The 18,587-nt window shown below is 42.4% G+C and overlaps 1 protein-coding gene across 2 annotated transcripts in view; it reads right to left on the bottom strand.

Annotated features, from left to right (window-relative positions):
- Nucleotides 1–18,587, bottom strand: part of RHOJ (ras homolog family member J) — a 61,591-nt gene continuing 43,004 nt past the window's right edge. The window contains exons 2-6 of one of the 2 annotated variants that reach the window (XM_032996356.2): nt 16,773–16,831; nt 11,154–11,318; nt 9,746–9,841; nt 8,346–8,538; nt 1–2,048 (exon numbers count right to left, since the gene is read on the bottom strand). In XM_032996356.2, the coding sequence (XP_032852247.1) occupies nt 8,392–8,538; nt 9,746–9,841; nt 11,154–11,318; nt 16,773–16,831 (467 nt within the window). In that variant the 3' untranslated portion in view covers nt 1–2,048; nt 8,346–8,391. Of the gene's footprint in view, nt 2,049–5,935; nt 8,539–9,745; nt 9,842–11,153; nt 11,319–16,772; nt 16,832–18,587 lie in introns of those variants that run through there. The other variant, XM_009969510.3, reaches the window with a different exon arrangement.

Below are 18,587 nucleotides of genomic sequence, written 5' to 3'. Positions count from 1 at the left end.
CTAATACATTTATTTTGTTAAAATAAACTATGTACAATAGATGATATTAATGTGCAGTTACAATATACAATAATTACATGTTTAAAAGAGAATAAGCAAAAGAGTACAGAATTGTGTGATGTAAATAGGAAACTAATACTGTTTACATGATTTTTAAATTATGCAAAACATAATTGCTAGAAAACGGAATTTTCTTGGTTTGAAAGTTTATTGCTTTGACATGAATTTTGAAGATTTGGTTAATCTTTGAAAGAAGGTATACCACTCAAAAGTCAGACACAATGTTTTAGCACTCATCCTTTGGTTTTACCAGCCCCATGCTCCAGCGATATTGCACGCAGCAACTTTTAAGAGAGAAAAATTCAATTGCTCATATGAAGTAAAGTAAATGATTCTCTTCTTAACTTGCTGAGAACTGATTGATGATGTGTTAGGTCCTGATTTGTGCCGAGGTCATTACATCTGCTTCACCTACTCAATTAGAATAACTTGTTGCACTCTTACTTTTAAGTATTGCTGAAGAACTATGCAAAAAAAAAAGGAAAGGAATTTTCTTGTCTTTCTGTTCTCAGGGAAGCAGAGAATCTCTTTGCAGTGAATTTCTTGTATTTGACAAGTGCATCAACGTCGTAACAGGTTAAACTGGATTCAGTTATCCTTTCAGTCAAGGACAGTTCAGGTCCATCTACCTGCTTCTCTCTGCAACCTTCTTTGAAGCTCTCCCAGTCTCAAGGTGCTGCTGAGCCCTTGTATACTGGTGTGACTCCCCGGCGGTTCCGTGCCAGGGTCACACCACACTTGCTGGGGCAGCATGGACACCATGCTGTGCCTTGCCTGTAGCATTTCCCACCTGGCAAGCTGGGCTCACCACCTTGGATCACTTTTGCTCATGACAGAAGACTTTGCCAGTGTCTTTCCTCTCTCACATAGCTTTATGTTATTGCTTATTAATGAATTAATATTTACAAGTTTAGGGAAAGTTTGGGCTCATTTACTCCATAATGACAAGGCAGTTCAGTGCCTGCCAGTTCTATAATGTGGTTAGAGCAGCTGCCTATTTTGGGGAAAAGTTTTGGGAGAGACGCTATGACAGTCATTTTATGGATATGGCTTACATTCAAACTACTTTGACAGACATCAGACAAAAATTTCTACATGTTATCAGTACAAATAAATTTTCTATAGGAAGATCTGGAAACTGCAGGCTGGTGACAACTGTTTTCTCTGAATTCATTAACCTCCAACCAAAGTCAAAATTCACCAGAGTTGAAATCAGCAAGAGCTCAAACTGATCTTTGGCAAAACCAGACATTAAATCTGGCATCCTGAATGGGATGAGATGAAATTAAGTGACAACATTGAGTGCAGTGTTAAAACCAGCAAGGATACCCAATTGTCTTGGATATTACATTGTTGATGTGATCATTTTCATCCTCAATATCAGTAGTGATTGAAAGGAGGAGGTGCAAATCCAGTATCCAAAGCTCAAGCTAAAGATCAGATCAGCAGTTTCCAGATGCCTAACTTCTTTTGGGAGTCCACATCCAGCAGCCAAAAGGTATAAAAGATTCTTGGACTTGGCTTGGTGTATCTGTACTCAAAGCTTGGTCAGCCACAATAAAGGGCAGAATAGGAGGAAACGTAAAGACGCTCAAATGCTTTCCACATTAGTCATGTGTAGACCCCATTGAAATTTTCCATTGTCTTCACGAGAATTGAAATGAAGCCAACACACAGCATCTTTGAAAATCCCACCCTAAAATTATAGTTAGAAGAAGCAGCCAAACACTGCATTATGGTCTGCACATTCTTGAAGGGGGTGGGGATTATGCTAAAAGTTATTTTTGTTAACATATTTTCAAAGTTAAAGAGATTTTTCATCACTGACAGTAATTCATATAATTTTTGCTTGTTGTTCTGTGATATACGGGTTTGTAAGCTCATATTCCTCTTAGAATGAGGTTCTGACTCTTTTTGCTCTTCTGGTGGGGTTCCTGGAACCTCCCAGGAAAAATAGATTCTTGTTCACATGTTTCTGAAAGCTTTAACTGAAACAAAAAAAAAAAAAAGAGAATTTAAATATTTTTTTTCATCCTAATTGTAGGCCTCCCCTTAACATCTTAAAATTAAATTTAAGTTTTAGAATCAAACTGACTAATTGTGGCTCTGGGCCCTGATTTTGCAGCTCTTCCCCAGAGCAGAAGTGTAGATGCTATTCTATTGCACTCATTGCTTATAATCAGTGGTTTTGTCCCAACTTTTCAATGCAAAAATATTTCTTTTAGTGTTTTGTTTTGATAGGTGAAGACAGCTGAGATCACAAGCCACTACTGAAATCAGTGGGAGGCTTTTTCCTGCTTTCAGAGGGTCTTTATTCACTAAGAGGAAAATAAACATTTATAGTAGAGATTTGTCTTCATTTTTATGTAGAGCTCAAATGTGTCAAGAAGTTGTCTGACGTAGGTCGCTCCATGCTCACCTCCTGTCACAGCAGATGCTCCTCCAGTCCTACAGAGTTGTGAACCAAGAAAATGTTCTGTTATTTCCAGATTTGTTTTTTTTTTTATGTAGGATAAAATACATTACAAATCCTCTTCAGGAAAAAGGAAAATACAGGGAGAAAGGCATATGGATCCAGATTCCTGCATTCTACCTGTTTCTTGAACAAATGGTCCATGGGTCAACATGAGCATATGCTGATTTCTTTGCTGGAGAAGACAAATGTGCTTTTAAACAAGCCTGTATTGAGAAAGATTGATACCACTGCAATTTATTTTGAATACAGATGAAGTTTCAGTATGGTGAACCAAGAGGTATTTGCTGTGCCACTTGGGAAAAAAAGCTACAGAAAAGGCCATGGACTGTTGGTAATCTATGGAAGCAAATGAGCATCTTTCGTGTCTGAATTAGAGGGACATTTTCGTAAGGATGTGGCAGCCTGCATGGTGAAAATACATCTGCTAGAAACATATTGTGTAACTGGCCACTGTAGCACTTGCTGTGTATGAGGTTGGGTGTGATGAAGGGAGGCAACAATAGAAATTGTTTGCAAGAACTTCTGCAACCTTTTCCAAGCTCCTGTAAAGGGTTCTCAAATTGGGTCTCTGGAGTCTTGGGACAATATCTTGGATGGGACCTTAAGAGCTTTCAGTCGATGGGAAGTGGAGCCCATACATCCTTGTCCATAGACAGTCACTGGTAGTGAAATATTTGTTCCCTGTTGCTCTCTGTTTGCTGCAGTGATTTTCCCACCCTTGAGCTGGGTTTTTAGTCACTTGCCTAGAGTTCTGTTGCAGTGATTATTTCTGGGGGAGTCCTTCTTGGTTTTTGTAGCAGCATGCCCAAGGCTTGTCTCCTTTCTCAACTCATTTCTTGAGTGCTCTGCCATGCTTCCTTAGAGATGGCAGATACCAGACAGATCATGGTGCTGAGCATGACAGAACACCAGGTAATTTGTACAGTGTGCGGGGAATGGGAAATCACTGCTTTTGGGGGGGCACAGGCCACCAACACTCAAGCAGCAATAAGAGATTTTGTTGTATGTTAACTGAAGGACAGGTCACCAATGGCCATATTCAGCCTCCCTCGTTTACATGAGTGGTATCATTGGGATTGAATGAGACATGAGGAAGTTGGAGACAATTCCTTGTGAAGGTAAGGTGCTCTTTAGTATGAGGAAGACCGTCAAAATCTGGCCCCCTAATAAAAGTATTTGGAATAACTTTATTGCATATTAAGATGCAGAACTATATTTAATTCTGTGTTTATTTTGATCTGAAGCAGTGCTTTGAAAGAGAAAAAAGGTGAGAAATATCAATAACAGCTGCTGAAATTATTGTTTTGATTATCATGTTGGACTCCGAGTGAATTCTGCAGTTCTCACCAGCAAGAGGAAGATTTGCGTCAGGACCAGCTCACGTGGCTGTTGAGGGAAAGATTCACATCATGCCTACTACAGGGTAATGTGAGGCAAGAGCTCGTAGCTGGTTGTTCTTCATAAACTACATATGACTGTAACAGTAGATATTTACAGGGCAGAGAGAGAAGGTCTGGGAGTGTTTGGCACATAGGACAACCAAGGAAGCTCATCTTGAGAACCACTCCCCACCACTCCTGGAGGCTGTAAGTACATGGTACTTATACACAGTTGAACAAATGCTCCTGGGTGGCCCTACATGGAGTTAGAACCTTGTTTCTGCATTCTCCCCAACTTTTCTGAGCTCTGGGAGACATAGGACAAACTATGGAAGTCTTTGTGAGACCTCCTTCAGGCCATGCTGGATGTGGTGCACAGATTGCCCTAGTTCCACTGGCCTGGAATTTTATCAGTGCTCTGAAGGACAGAGAAATCTGTAGGTTGCTTTAATGTGATAACAACTCTCTAATGTCTTGAGATATCTCTCTAATACTTAGTATCTTTAATATCTCTTTGAAGAACTTTGCATGAAGTCCCTTTGGGAACTCTGAAACTACAGCTTCAAATTAACAACTCCTGGTAGAACATTAAGGTTTCAGAAGAGTCCAGAGGAGATGGGTTTTACAGGATCTAGCAGATTTCTTGTAAGCTGTGAGTGCTCTTGAAATGATAGCAGACTATTAGCAAAGGCAGCTCTGTCACGAAAGGTTTTGACAGCAGTTGCGTTAAGAGGACATTGTCAAATAGGTACCTGGGATGGTTTACAGTCTTTACAACTCCCCTATCCATGTTCCTTTGAAGGTGAAATCGGGGTCTGATTTCTAGCTCAACTTACAGTGAGAAAACCCAGCTCTTTTCACCTGGCAATCCTTTATTGATTTTCTTTTCTTGTTAGTAACGGTGCTTGAAAGTAACTTGAAGTTTGTATCTGTTGCCTTATGTCTATGCTTGCACTGTGTCTGGTGTTTTGATATTTCTGAAAATAAGTTTGCTGCCTGTTCACACACCATCTGTTGGCTTTTAGAAAAGGTATTAGGTATGACTTGCCGGATAGTCAGTAAGTCTCCTTACATCTGCCTACAATCCCTTTCTAAAGACTATTGGCCTGTGCTATTCCTGTCTCTCCAAAATAATAGTGTAACGGGGCAGATCCTTGAGAAGTGCCACATTGCATGGATAAGTGTGTGTACATAACCTAACACAGGAATAATGTTTATGGGACCATGGCTATTTTTAAAACATTTATTTTTGTTGGAAGAGAAGTTAAAAACAAATGGAGTGCAGAGGCCATTTCTCAGTGGATTGTGACCACTCTCTCTCCCTTGCAGCTCCCATATGTCAAATTTTTGCCACAGTCATCTTGAAAAACTTGAAATTTTAATACCTCACAAATGTGATATGTTTAGTTTTGTAAGTGCAAATAAAACTCTGGTTAGTCTTAACATTTTTTTTGTATGCATATTAATACTTTTCTATCTGATTTTGCTACTGTGCAATGATTTGTGCAGGGAGCTGCATTTTAATACATCAGGACAGCTTCTACATCACCATATGTTTTTTAATTAATTTTCCTCAAACCGCTGCAGTTACGTTAATGTTACGATTTCCTATGTGATTTTTTTATTATATATGCTTATCCTATGCCATCCCATTAGTGTGAACAGACACTTCTGATACTCGGTGGCACACAGAAGTATCATTTGATTATTTGTGGCTTTCTCTGATGCACGCGGGGAATGTTATATTGCACTTTTCCAGTGTGCTCATTATTTTATGACAAGCTCAGCTGTCAGTCTGGATTCCTATTTCCTCTCTATTTTGTGAAGCTCTAAGAATATCTGGCAGCTTCAGCCTGAGTGTTTGCGTTGTGTTTCGGCTAAAACAGACTTCACTTACTTTAACCAGAGACTTGTATACAGGCTAGTGCTCTACAGCAACCTACATGAGCTAAACAAAATGAATCATCCTATTTTATTTCCACTGAAGTAAATGGCAGCACAGTGAAGCTCTGATTTTCTCTGAAATCTGTTTAAAACTTTTTTTTTTTTTTTTTTTTTTTGGTTTCAGTGGACTTCTAATCATGTTGTAAGCCAACAAACATTACCTAAATATTTATTTATTTAATCCACTTCTAGTTTTGCTCATGGTCCTCTAATATCTCCTTACACATTATAGTTCAGCTGATTGCCAGTGTCCTGGCTGTGTGAATACTCACTGCTCTGCCTGGGAATGGCAATGCAGCCTCTGCAGCAAGACATGAATTCCTTCACCTGGCCTCAGCCCTGTCCTAGCTCTGAGCTGTGCTTTATCGGCCAGTCCATTTGAAGCAAATGTCTGGAACATAGCAAAAGTGAATATATAATATGCACAAAAATGCCAGCAGTGAGGAAATCCTTCTTTCGTCTGTCTTTCATTTAGCACAATTATTTTCATCCATGCTCGTGTGCAGTAGGGAAGACATGGTGAGTGAGATTGGGCTGGGAACTGCAACAAGGTGTTTGCCTCAACTTTGATCTCTTTGGTCAGAGAGCACTGCTGATTTCTACCTGGAAACGTTTTAGGGTGTCAGAGCTGGTGTCTGTACATGTCCATGGTAAATTAAGTTTGTGCCAAAGGAGGAGCTTGTATCCATAAGCCTTGCTGACTGCAGGACTGGGCACTGCATCACGCTTGTTCCCTTCTCTGCGCCAAGGGAGCAGTTCCTACAGTCTGGCTGAAGTCACTAATCGCTCCGAGTAACACTGGGTCTATAATTCACCACTAATCACCAGAGTTTTTCTGGCTGCATGTATGTGCTCAGCCATGCTACTGTGCTTCAGTGGGCTGGCAGTTCCGTGGAGCGGGGTGCGTGGGGCGCAGGGATGTGCCCCTGGCTGGGAGGGTGCACTGCTGTTACTTGCTTGCTCCTAGCACTTCTGGAAAACGCTGACTACAGACTCTCCTGCAAGGAGTTACAAGAGGTCTTGAAATCTATATTTGCTGGCACTGTGATTTTCTGTTTGGGGAATGAAATCCATAACAAGACAGTCTTGTGGCATTGCCAGGGTACCTGAAGGCAGGTGCAAGTAACAAGACGCCCTTTGAATTCACCTCTGAAGTGTCTGTGTTGCTGTGATGTGCAAAAGTAGAGGCTCCCTGGAGAGGCTTTAGTGGAAAGGCACGCTTTCTTCAACAGCAAAGAGAGCTAACAGGCAGCTTCCCTTCCCTTAAGGTCTGGACTTCCCATCTCTGTGCTGCTGGCTGCAGCCCATCATCTGCGACTCATGTGAAAGTTCACTCCTGAGGGCTGCAGCCACGCAGCAACTTAAACAGCACTCACAGTGATGAAGATGGAAAAACAGGAGCAAAGAAAGAAGTAATGAGTGGGAGGAGGAAGACTACAATAAATCAACATGTTTACAACTCCACTTTGTTGAGTTTTTTAACATGAGATACTCCATTAAAAAAAAAAAAAATCTTAAGGCAATTGGGTCACCTTAAAGCACTTGAAGTCAGTGTGACCTTTGGCTTTCTCGTTTTTGCTATTTTTGTCTGCTGGGTGAGATGTAGAAATCCAGAGGATCTATAAGGTAAATTTGCAGTTGCCATAGCAATGTGTCTTGTTCATGTTCTCAGTTTGGAAGGGAGATTGTTCCACGCTGCTATTTCATGTCTAGGGCAATAATCTTTGGTGACAAAATTTCTTTGTTTCAGTACATTAATGCTACAACTCTGTTCTTCCTTTCCCAGCTTATGGAAACATGGCTCAGCCTGAACATTCCCCTGTAAAAATACAGTTATTTGCATTTTTTTTTGTTGTAAGAACATTCCTTAAGTCTGGAGGTAAATGTCGATCCATTTTGGTAGCTTGGGTGCAGCAACATCCTGATGCTGTGAAGTTTCGTCATTAAGTGAAAACAAACTGGAATCATTCCACCTTTGCTTCCATGTGATTTGAACAAACTAAAGTATATCCTGAACTAACGAGTCTTATAAAAGAAAAGTAATTTAAAAATACATCCTACCTATAGTGTATATCTTACATATTAGATTTCTACAGATCTCCATGTGCTTTCAGTCAATTCAGATTCAAATCCCAAGTACTGCAGATTCCTAATTTTGATAAATTCTTGCTTAAGGCCACAAATGGAGTTTCTTTTACCACCTTTATTCTTTGTTTTTCCACACACTACCTTCACTTTATTCCTAAAGTGAAGAGTCAAGCAGGAGAAGGTATCCTCGTTTCTGATGGCTCAGTGCAGTCTGCAGTAGTGGGAACAGGCTGTGTACAACTCTGGAGGGTTAGGAAAGCACATAGACATGAGTTGGCCTAGTGTGATACAGCTTGGAGGTTTCACAGAACAGAGGGCTCCTATATTTGGGTAAGAAGGACCCCTTTCTGGTCATGTTCCCCATTTCAGTTGCATGTGACCTTCATTGCCTTTCTAACCTGCTTGGTTTCATTGAACTCATCCTGTTTTTCTTTCCAAGTGACTTCACACAAGGGTGCAGCAGCTGTGGCACTTTGCACAACGCTTCTTCTTCTTCTTGGGGTGGAAAATGGTCAGGATTGCCTCATCAAAGACAGTTTTAAGGCCTTTCTGTGTGAGGGCTGAGCACTCCAGATAACACTGTGCTCCAATCTGAAAGAACAGAGAGAAAATGTGAGTACCCGTTGTTGGGGCAGACATAGTGACCCTGTTCCAGCATCCTTCTACCTGCATATGTGTTCTGCCAGAGAGGGAATCCCAGACCTTTAGAAAGGGGATCAGGTCATTGCTCTGTTTTGTATCTGTCTGTCTATGGGGTTAAGAGACAAGTTCAGGTGGTCATCCTGAGTGAGGGAGCAGGGATGATCATCAACACCATTATCTTATCGAAGGGGGTTAATGCAGGACAGGAATTCCCTGCACAATGCCCCGGAGAGAGGAGGGGCTGCATCCCCTTCGTCCCTGTTGAGTGCTGGACCAGGATCTTGGCCTCCCATCTGTGCAGCTGGGAAGGGTTTCAAGGAGATGCTGGCTTGTTAGCTGAACCCCTTAATATACTTGGCTCTTCTCCCCTGACCTGTCACCCCTGTGTCCTGCCTCGTGCAAAACCAGGGAGCTGCTACCTAGGAGAGGTCTTCCAGCTGGTATCTGGGAAGCATCATGTTGAGATGGGAGTCTTCTGGAGGTGCCGGTATGACACAAACACACACAGTGGCCTGAGAAAGCAGCCTGAGATTATTCAGCAACTGTGTTGCTTATTCAGCTTATTCTGTTAATGGATGCTCTCACTGACCTTTGAAGGCCAGGGCCTGTAACAGCACCTGAAGCATGTAAGATGGAAATGGCTGGGGTCCAGATGCCTGCATTTCAGGCCTTGGGGAGGGCTTTTATCCCCCTACCTTCCTGGGAGAAAGGTACAATTGCTCAAAAACCTTGGGAGCTCCTTCCCTACTGCTTGAAGTGCAATGAATAAGTGAGAATTAAGTTGTCTGTGCTTTTGTAAAGGATAGGGACAAGTTTGGCAGAAGGCAACTGCAGAGAGAGGTTTGCCACACACACCTCCTGGCAGAAGCGTGAACAAGAAACACTTGACGTAGGTAAAGTAAAGGTAAAATCTGTTTTGCTGCCCAATTACCAACTGCTGTCCTGTGCTGCTTTCCATGGATATTGACCAGGTATTGCAGCAAATCAGCAGGATGGGGAGTTGCAATCCGTGTCTGGGTCCAGCCTGTTTGAACTGAAGCTTTAATCTCTGTCTGGGACCAACCAACGCGCCCCAGAGGAGTTCACACTGAATGAAACAAACCCAGTGGAAAGCTGTGATCAGTTGGTTTTGTGGGATCTCAGAAAAAGCTGTTACCTCTTTTGCTAGCTTCACGCCGTGCTCATAGGTGAGGGGTTTCTCCTTCATATAAAGCAGCCGAGCCAAAGTTTTGGGATCATCTCGGAGATCAATCTAGTAGAAAACACACAAACCCCATGCTCAATGCTTCTTTCCTGTAATTCTTGAAACAGATAGTCATACCTTTACAAACCCACAGTCATGTCCTCACATAAGGGCACCTGTCCTCCTGGTCTCAGATGATACTTTAGAAATTAATTGCACGTGTATTTTCCATTTCCACCCACCCCTCCACCCCCCCTGTTTTTTTTTTTTTTTCTTTCTTTCTTTCTGCTTAACATGATTTAGTTCTCACTGGTGGGTTATTGGGCCACAGCTCGGATAGCTGCGGTAAAGATGCAGTTCCCAGTGGCACTCACAGTACAACTTGGAAAGTGTTGGTGGAAGCCTGAGCCACACTGGAAGGAGAGGCTGCTGCACCCCTGCACTGCATCACCCGTAAAACACCTTGACAGGCCAGGCAGACACAGCTCAGTCTGACTGACTTGAAACAAAATCCTTAATTTCCATGGAAAACATCAAAGTGAAGCATTCTGGCATTTCAAACCCATCCATTTTCAGAGTGTGTGCTCCAAAGGGTAATACTTTTATTTTAAAATGGGTGTTTTAGATTATTCCAATGTGGAAAACAAATCCCATGTTTGAACGATCGGACTTTCCTATGGCATAAAGGTTTTGGTTTTGAGCAGAACTTGATCTGTTTCTCTAACTTGGCTTAGGTTACTGTCCAGCGTTCAGACATTTTCCAGACTTGTATCCCTACTTCTCACAGTCTCTAACCACTCTATGTCTTGGAAGCAAACCCATATTTAAGGAATTTTTATTTGACTGATAGATTCATAGATTTTAATGACAAAATAAAGTGGTTTGCTTGTTTAGTCTAACATCCACTATAACACAAGCAGGATAGTGAGTCACTATTTGCAGTGTTGATATAAAGCATGAGGGAGGCTATTTCCTTCACATGTCTCTAAGTCAGTCATTTAGTTAATTATTCCCATTCTTAAAATTTATTTTGAAGTTTAGTTTCTGCTTCCAACCACAGAATTTAATGGGATATTTTCCCCTCATTAAAAACCTTTCAGAAATCTTTTCTCCCTAAAGGTATTTATGCCTTGATACCACATTAATATACATTTGAATCAAAAGATGGGATGAGTTTTTCCGTGACTAGCTTTATGGGACATCTGCACATTGATTTCCATTCCAAGCCTCTGAGTTGTCCTCTAGTGTCCGCATATCACATAAAAAGTTAAATTGGAAACTTTCCACAGAGCTCAGCCTCCAGCCACCCCTGGGGCGGAGTAGGAGCTCCCTCACTCTGAAGACCCCCATGGTGGCTGGCAGTGACCCGGAGGAGCATTACCTGTGTTCCAATGAGGACGTAAGGCACGTTGGGCATGCAGACCTTCAGCTCAGGCACCCACTCCTCCTGGACGTTGTGGTATGAGGCGGGGTTCACCACCGAGAAGCAAATCAAGAAAACGTCCGTGTTGGGGTAGGACAGGGGTCTCAGCTGGTTGTAGTCCTCCTGCCAGGGGGAAAACAGCAAGTGTATTATGGGGTGGGGGATAATTGCACATGTGGGCACCATGTTGGCTCTTGATGAACTCCTCAACACTGTCTCTCCATGCTTAATCCACATTTATAACCTCTGGGGAACTGCTGTGGGGGAAATCACCCCTTGTGGGCCAGAGGTGTTGTTTTGTCAGCATCTTTAGCCAAAAGAGCTGATATATTTTGTTTGTGTGTGTATTATCCATGGTGATGCTGGTGTAGAAGGTAACATTAAACAGCAGCTGTTGCTGGTGGTATAATAAAAATTGATCTTGAGGCTGTGTGTACTGGCCTCAGCCCTTCAACAATGTGATCCCATCCTGGGAAGTATTATTTGACTGTCACTGCTAGCTAATATTTGCTGACGACACACATCTCTAAAGGTTTTTCTGTTAATATTATGGCCTTTCTATTCCCCAGTAGACATTATAGACATGACCAAACACAACAAATAGGGTCTCCAGGCTATTTGGTTACATCTCAGTCATGTATGGTACATAGCAATGGGCCAGTCAGCAGAAGACATTCATCTTGAACGCACAAAGCAGATCAAATCCAGCCTGTAGTGGCTGGGTAAATCACTGGGGATGTTTTGGTGTTTCCACAGGCCCTGGACTGAGGAAGGAGAGATTTTTTTCTCCATGGACTAGTGAAGAGGGTGAATTTTCCAACAGCTCGAAGCGCAGCTGTGTTATGTCATGAGCTGGCTTTGATAGCTGAGTTTCAAGGAGGAATTTAGATCTGTTTTGGGGCTTGAGATGTTGAGAGCGAGCAGAGTTTTTGAAAGCTGTGTGAAAGGGATAGACAGGATCTTTCTGATAGAGCATATCTAGCTGTGTCTGGTGGGTACTTTTCGATGAAACCTGCTAGAAAATTTCAGTGCAACAAAAGAGATGCTTTTAGGGGGAATACACCTGTTCTGAAGATTTTTCTGGTGGGTCCAGAATTAAAAAAGGGGAAAGCAACACAAAGAAGTTGGAGTGTGGGAAATGACAATACATGTTGCAGTCAAGCCTGACTGAGACCTAGGTCTTTAGTTTATAGTTTCTGCATTCTGGGCAAGCCTCAAATGTCTGCAGTATGGCTGCTTTTGGCTATAACTGTATGAAAATTCAATTGGTACAATTTTGCTTTGCAGATGCTGAAATAGTTAATAACTCAATGAAAAGGGTGAAAAAAAAAAAAAAAAAAAAAAGCTATCCAGACACTGTAGCTCAGACTTGATAACATGTATTTGAGTTAGGGAAAATCCACATTAGGGTCAGGAGCCACGCAAGTTGCTCACTGTCCTGCAAGGAGAAACTGATGCAGGACTATATCGCTGTGTGCCCAGAAAAGGTGGTGTCTTGATTCAGCCTTTCTTCTGTCTTGTTTTGGTTGGGTCAACAAACGAGAGGGCTTAGTTATGAATTGAGACTGGTAAATCTTCTTTCCAAAGTCTTTTGTTGACTGAGTATGCAATGATAAGATGACCCGGACTACTTCTATATTGATACTGGTTTCTAAAAAATACTAATGGATTACGCAAAACCAAATTTCTCCAACATTTTTTAAACAAAAAATATTAATTATTTGTTCTGAAAGGAATTATTAGGCCAAATTTGGCTCTGTCTCATTAAAAAGAAGTTTAAACAAACATCCTAAACCACAAATAAAATGTTTTGTTTTGTCTAACTGAATGTTCATAGTCCCAAACCCACCTTCAACAGGAAGAATAAATTCCCAGTTATCACCTCCAGCTCTACAGCCACAGTATTTGGGGTAAACCCAGAGTATTTGCCAACTGACCTATGTCTTTCCAGTGTCATAGAAACTATTGAGCTGAAGAAGGGTTTACAAGACAAGAGGAGGTGTTTGGACATATCAGTCCCCAAGAAAGAGCAGATCGTCCACGTTCAGAGAATGTCAGGAAAAGAATCTCAGAGATGTTTGTGGGAACATCAGTGATGCAGCCACAAAGGAGCAAAGTCAGTGAGAGGAGATTTATACAAGACTCTGGAGATGACACCCATCTTCCAGCAGATGAGTTAATAGAGGCGAAGTGGATGTCAAGATGACAGGATCAACTGAGCAATTGTATTATAGAGACAGACATGTTTTATGTGGATGCTGTGGGTTCAGAAGGCCTGGCCTGATTATGGGACATTATTTTAACCCAGAACATCAAATCCGAGATTAAGTATGTTTATGCCACAATCAACGTGGGCTAATTCTAGGTGCTTGGCAAAGGCCTTTTCTGTGGTTTTGGGTAATTGCTGCAAGTCAGGCTCCTAAAACAGCCACGTGGTGGCAGCAAGCCCTCAAGGAATCGTGATTTAGGATTTCTGGAAAGAAATTGGCTAAATATAAGCAGTTTCAATATTCCAGACGTGCATATATAAAGGGGCTGGAACTTACTGTACCATTAAAATTACAAATTAAAAGCCACGAGTGCTTTGCCTGGTGGTGGTAGCTCCACGAATTTATTTTGCTTGCTCCTTCAGAGCCCTTAGAAAATCCTTTTTCAGGAGGAGCGTTCCTGATTTGTATTAGCAGCACAGAACATTATATAAACTGTAAGGAGGGACAGCCATGCATCATGTAGCAGAGGTCTCATCTCCTGTCAGGGCACATGGGAGCTTGCACGGATGTGTTAAAGCACAGGCACAAATGTCGTGCTGTCGTGACTGTGACTGTGGGCTGGCAGGAGCCTCCAGATCACATCAGACAAGGACTCTGTCTCTGTTCGTACCTGGTCTCCAGGAGAAGGCTGTAAAGTCTTGCAATGGATGGTTATGAGATATGGCACGTCAGGATCATTTCTCATTCAAAGATGGTTGAAATCAAGCAAAGAAATAGTATAAAAAAGGGACAGGACATTTGCATGTGTATGGGGCATATTCAGAGGTATTGCAGCTAGTGACAGTGGCATTTGGGAAGGGACACGAGTCCTTATGGGCTTGGGCTATAGCTGATCATTAATTTGTTTCCCTAGCTCATGCTCGCATTTTACTACGTGTTATTTAGGAAGCGCACAGCTACCCAGTTATACTGCCTGGCCACTGGTTTGGCGTGGAAATGGCCCTGTTGAGTTACATGCCTGTGACTTGCTGGGGCTGAGATACATCGACTGGTATTGCTAACCCCCTGCTCTATGACTGCCATCAGCCTTGCAGTGTTCAGGCCCAGAAGGTAGAGCAAAACTTGATTTTTTTATGTTGCTCCTGTGCTGATCTCATGTACACTCCCTGCCACGTCAGCCTGTTAAAGCACTCTGCACCTGAGTCCAGCCTGGGGGAAAAAGACCACAGTGTTTTTTTGTTTTGTTTTGTTTTGTTTTGTTTTGTTTTGTTTTGTTTTGTTTTGTTTTTTCTCCTAGGACTGCTTGTGCCAGGGATGCAGAAAACCAGATACCCCAGATCTGGGGTCTCTGCCAGCTCTCCCTTCAGGCTGACAGAGGGTCCTGCTGCAGGAGTACATTTTCCAATTGTTATTTCATTAGCATATGTTTTATAGCATGGTAATGTCAAGAGCTATTTTTGGCTATGACTTCACACCGATGCCTTTGGAAAGCCATACAACACAAGGAGAAGGAGGGAGGAAAGAACCCAGATGATCTGTCCTTACAGCTTGAGCATGTGGGAAGCATCACCCTTTCAGACTCCACGGAGATACAATCGAGTCATCAAGAAGTGATTCATGTTCTGAGTTTTGACTAGATGGTCACGTCCCCTGGACCAAGGTCTGAAAGGGAAATGAGCCTGATGAGCTAGGAATGGTGCATGGAGGCAGGTGGTGCTCTGGCTAGTTTGAAACAGGAGGTGGCAAAATGACTGTGAAGGAATGGATGGAGGGGTGAAGTTTGTCAAAGAGACAGATTAGTGTTTCTTCTGGCTCAGGAGGACAAATAAGAGGATGTGTTACTGAGGAAATGGCTGGCAGGTGGAAATGTCAGTCCTACAAAACAAGTGGAAATAATAAAACACTGGGTAAAATCTGACTGAGAACTGAATATAACCCCAGCCTCATTTGCAAAGGTTTGCAGTGGTGCTGGACATGCTCCGGGCTCTGCATTTATGAACACAGAATAGAAAAGTGAACATGGGACAAGGACTTGGGTCATATTTTGGGACTGGCTTTTGGATCATCTGTTTGTACCATGTGAATAGAAAGGATGGGTGGACTGTAAGTGGCACCAAGCTAGCTATGAAGCGACTGTTGCTGCCTATACAAGTGATAAGAATAAAATGAAAAAAAGGGTAATCCAAAGCATAGAAACCCCAACCCTGCTGAGTGCAGGTTTTTCTGGAAGTGACAGTATGTCCTGATGAGGTTTTTGACCTCTCTGCATACTGCTGCAAATTATATTCTGTAATAAATGGCCTTCTGCAGACAGGAGGGTCTCCTTCTGCGTTGTTTATGCACTTTATAGCAGTCAGTCATGTCCAAAAAAAGCACAGCCAAGAAGTGTTCCTGAAAGCAAAGCCCTGCATCCACGGCTGCTGAGTTCCAGAAAGTGAAGCAAGCTCCCAAATCTGCTTTCCTCTCCCACTGCTTCCAGTGCCAGCTCTGACCAGAGGAGCTGGTGGATGTGGGTTGCAATCTTCCCAGCCTGGGAGGGACCTGGGACCTGCTCCCTCCTTCTCAGCAGGTGATTTTCTGCAAGGTTTTTGTGCAGATTGTGGTCCTTTCTTTATTCTGCCAGTTGCTGGCATTTGGAGGTAGGAGAGGGAAATTTCACCATGCAGATGTGTTGCTCCCTGTACCCTCTTCTTCCCTTCTACTGGTAGAGCAAAGCCTCCTCTCCAGGGGCTGAAATCAGCCCACAGACCAGAGCTCTTCTGCAAACTTTTATTGTAAGCACACTGTATCAGACCGTGGACAGTGGAAATAGTAGAAGCATTATATATGTAAGTAAGTATGCGGTACAGACTCTCCTGTAATGGAGACGCTTGTCCTGGGAGAAGGATGTTAGGATGAATGCCAGTCTGGCTGGGTTACCATTTAAAAGTCAATAACTGGTGACTGATAGGCTAGTGATGTATATTGATTAGATTTCTGATCTTGGAAATGGGAATTCTTCTCTGTATCTTCAATGCCACCATGTGGTAAATGTAAAAAAACACTGACTTTATATGAAACGTCATATTTGCAGTAGGAGGAAGATATATGGGAGGATGAACAGACTAATCAAGCTTTAGTTTTTGCTTAGACAAAATTCAGTTTGAGGGTCAGTGTATTTGTGTGTGCCTTATTGCTAAACCAGAATGAAAGCTCTATGTATAAAACAAAAAGGAGAAGGTCAGCAGATCAACCATTACAACTCACAACTGATTGTTAATATTTGTAAAGAAACCCCCACAAACAGCATGAACAACAAACCCCAGTATATGGTAGTAACAAACAAACCATGGGAAAGGAAAATTGTAAATGTTTTGCAGTAATTTACCTGCCCTGCAGTGTCATAAAGTCCCAGCAAGTGTTGTTGTCCTCCCACAGTCACAGTTACTGGAAGAGAGAAACAAGAGATGTTGTTTATGCACAAGACAGTGGCCTCGTTTTTACGTGTTTTTATCCTGAAAAGCCAATAGACCCTTGAGCTAGACACATTAGCACGTGTCTTGCAATGTGCATCCTAAACCAAGCACATCTATTCAACACAAATTGAAGGCAACCTAACATCACAACAAAAGCAAATCTATGCTAAGCTCTTATTTCTTTACAGACAGCCAATAGAGATGAGCTGCACACACTGCTGCTACCAGGGACCCAGAGGCCAGAGGACATTTGCTTCTGTCTCTGCAGCCACCAGCTGAACCCCATGAGGTGCTAGGACTTGAAAGCGCAGAATTCCTGCCTCCCCACCATGAGCATTGGGGTAGGTTTTTCATGGATCATTGAGAGAGTTTTTATTATTTTAATTCTTCCAGGCTGTGAAATGATGAAGCATTCAGCAGTGGTTGATGTTTGGTGGGTCTCAGTGGAGGTGCACTGCCTCTTGGACAACCTGTCCTGTCCTGTCTTGTGTCATGCAACCACAAGTCAAGTGGCAGGGCTTAATATGTGGGGCTCTGTGGTGGATGCTTCAAAGGACAGGGAAGAAAAGGAGCACTAATATTTGCAGGGATGTTGAACAGATTCTGTTGCAAATGAAGGAAAGTTTATTTTATTGGCTATGGCTGAGTTTATTGATCACACTCAGCACATTTACTCCTTTAGCAGAATTCACTTTGAACTTCTTTTTAACCCCATTGACATTGATGAAAATGTTTTCTCATTGCCTTTGGATGAACTCCATTATTAGCTGATATGTAATCAGTGTTATTTTGTATAAAGGCTATGATCTGTGTTAATGACATTTAGTTAACCTGTTAATCTTCTTAAATCATTATTACTCAACTGGAAAGAAATGGGGGGAACCCAGTTCCACTCATTAGTCAAGAGGAAGACTTTTAACATTCATTGGGAAAGTTGTTCAAAATAATGATATTCTTGAAGCCCATGGACTATTACATTTTTTAAGCACAAGGACAAGTGGCAGTAATGAACATATAGCTATGCCTGGGGTAGGGGGGTTAAGACTGATGCCCATCAGCTGACCACAACTTGCAATTAATGAGGGCTGGGAAAGATTAATAATTACCTTGGTCAAAGAGAAAGTTTGAAAAAATCACACAGGTTCTTGATGATTTTTTTGTAAAGTGATAAGACATTTGTAGGAGGAAAGCACCTACCAGTTTATAGAAGTTAGTAGCTCCTGCACTAGGGAACAATGTCCTGTTTGAAATCTCTTAGACTTGAAGTCTCTGTCAGTGTGGCTGGACAGACTGATTATTCAGCAGCTTTACTTACTTGCAAAGTGACATGGTAATTTTGCTAGCATATAAACAGAACAAAACTGACATCCTGAAAGTACAATGGCTCAGCAAGGACCAGACTTGCTGATGAGAGCAGGACGGGCTGCACTCACCCGCTGCTGGGACTGCCTTGTGATGTGCAGGGGAAAGAGGAGATGAGAAAGGGGCCAAGAGCTCCCCTCCTCCTCCTCAGTTCAGGAGGTAGCTCATACACAGTGCAACTCCCAGGGGAACTCAACATGGGGTTAACCATTGAGCATGGATGTCCATGGGTGGAAGAGCCAGAGAAGAGGTACCAGGGTGGGGAGATGGGTATCAACGCAGGCAGGAGGTTGTCCAGATGCCCCATCTCCTTTCTTCAATGTGACTTGAATAAAACAATTTGAACTAAACCTTGCCAGAGCCCT

The sequence above is a fragment of the Tyto alba genome, unplaced genomic scaffold (assembly GCF_018691265.1).
Source record: "Tyto alba isolate M040663 unplaced genomic scaffold, T.alba_DEE_v4.0 Super-Scaffold_29, whole genome shotgun sequence".
In the NCBI taxonomy this organism is placed as follows: Eukaryota; Metazoa; Chordata; class Aves; order Strigiformes; family Tytonidae; genus Tyto; species Tyto alba.
This window is presented reverse-complemented; position numbering and strand designations above follow the sequence as displayed.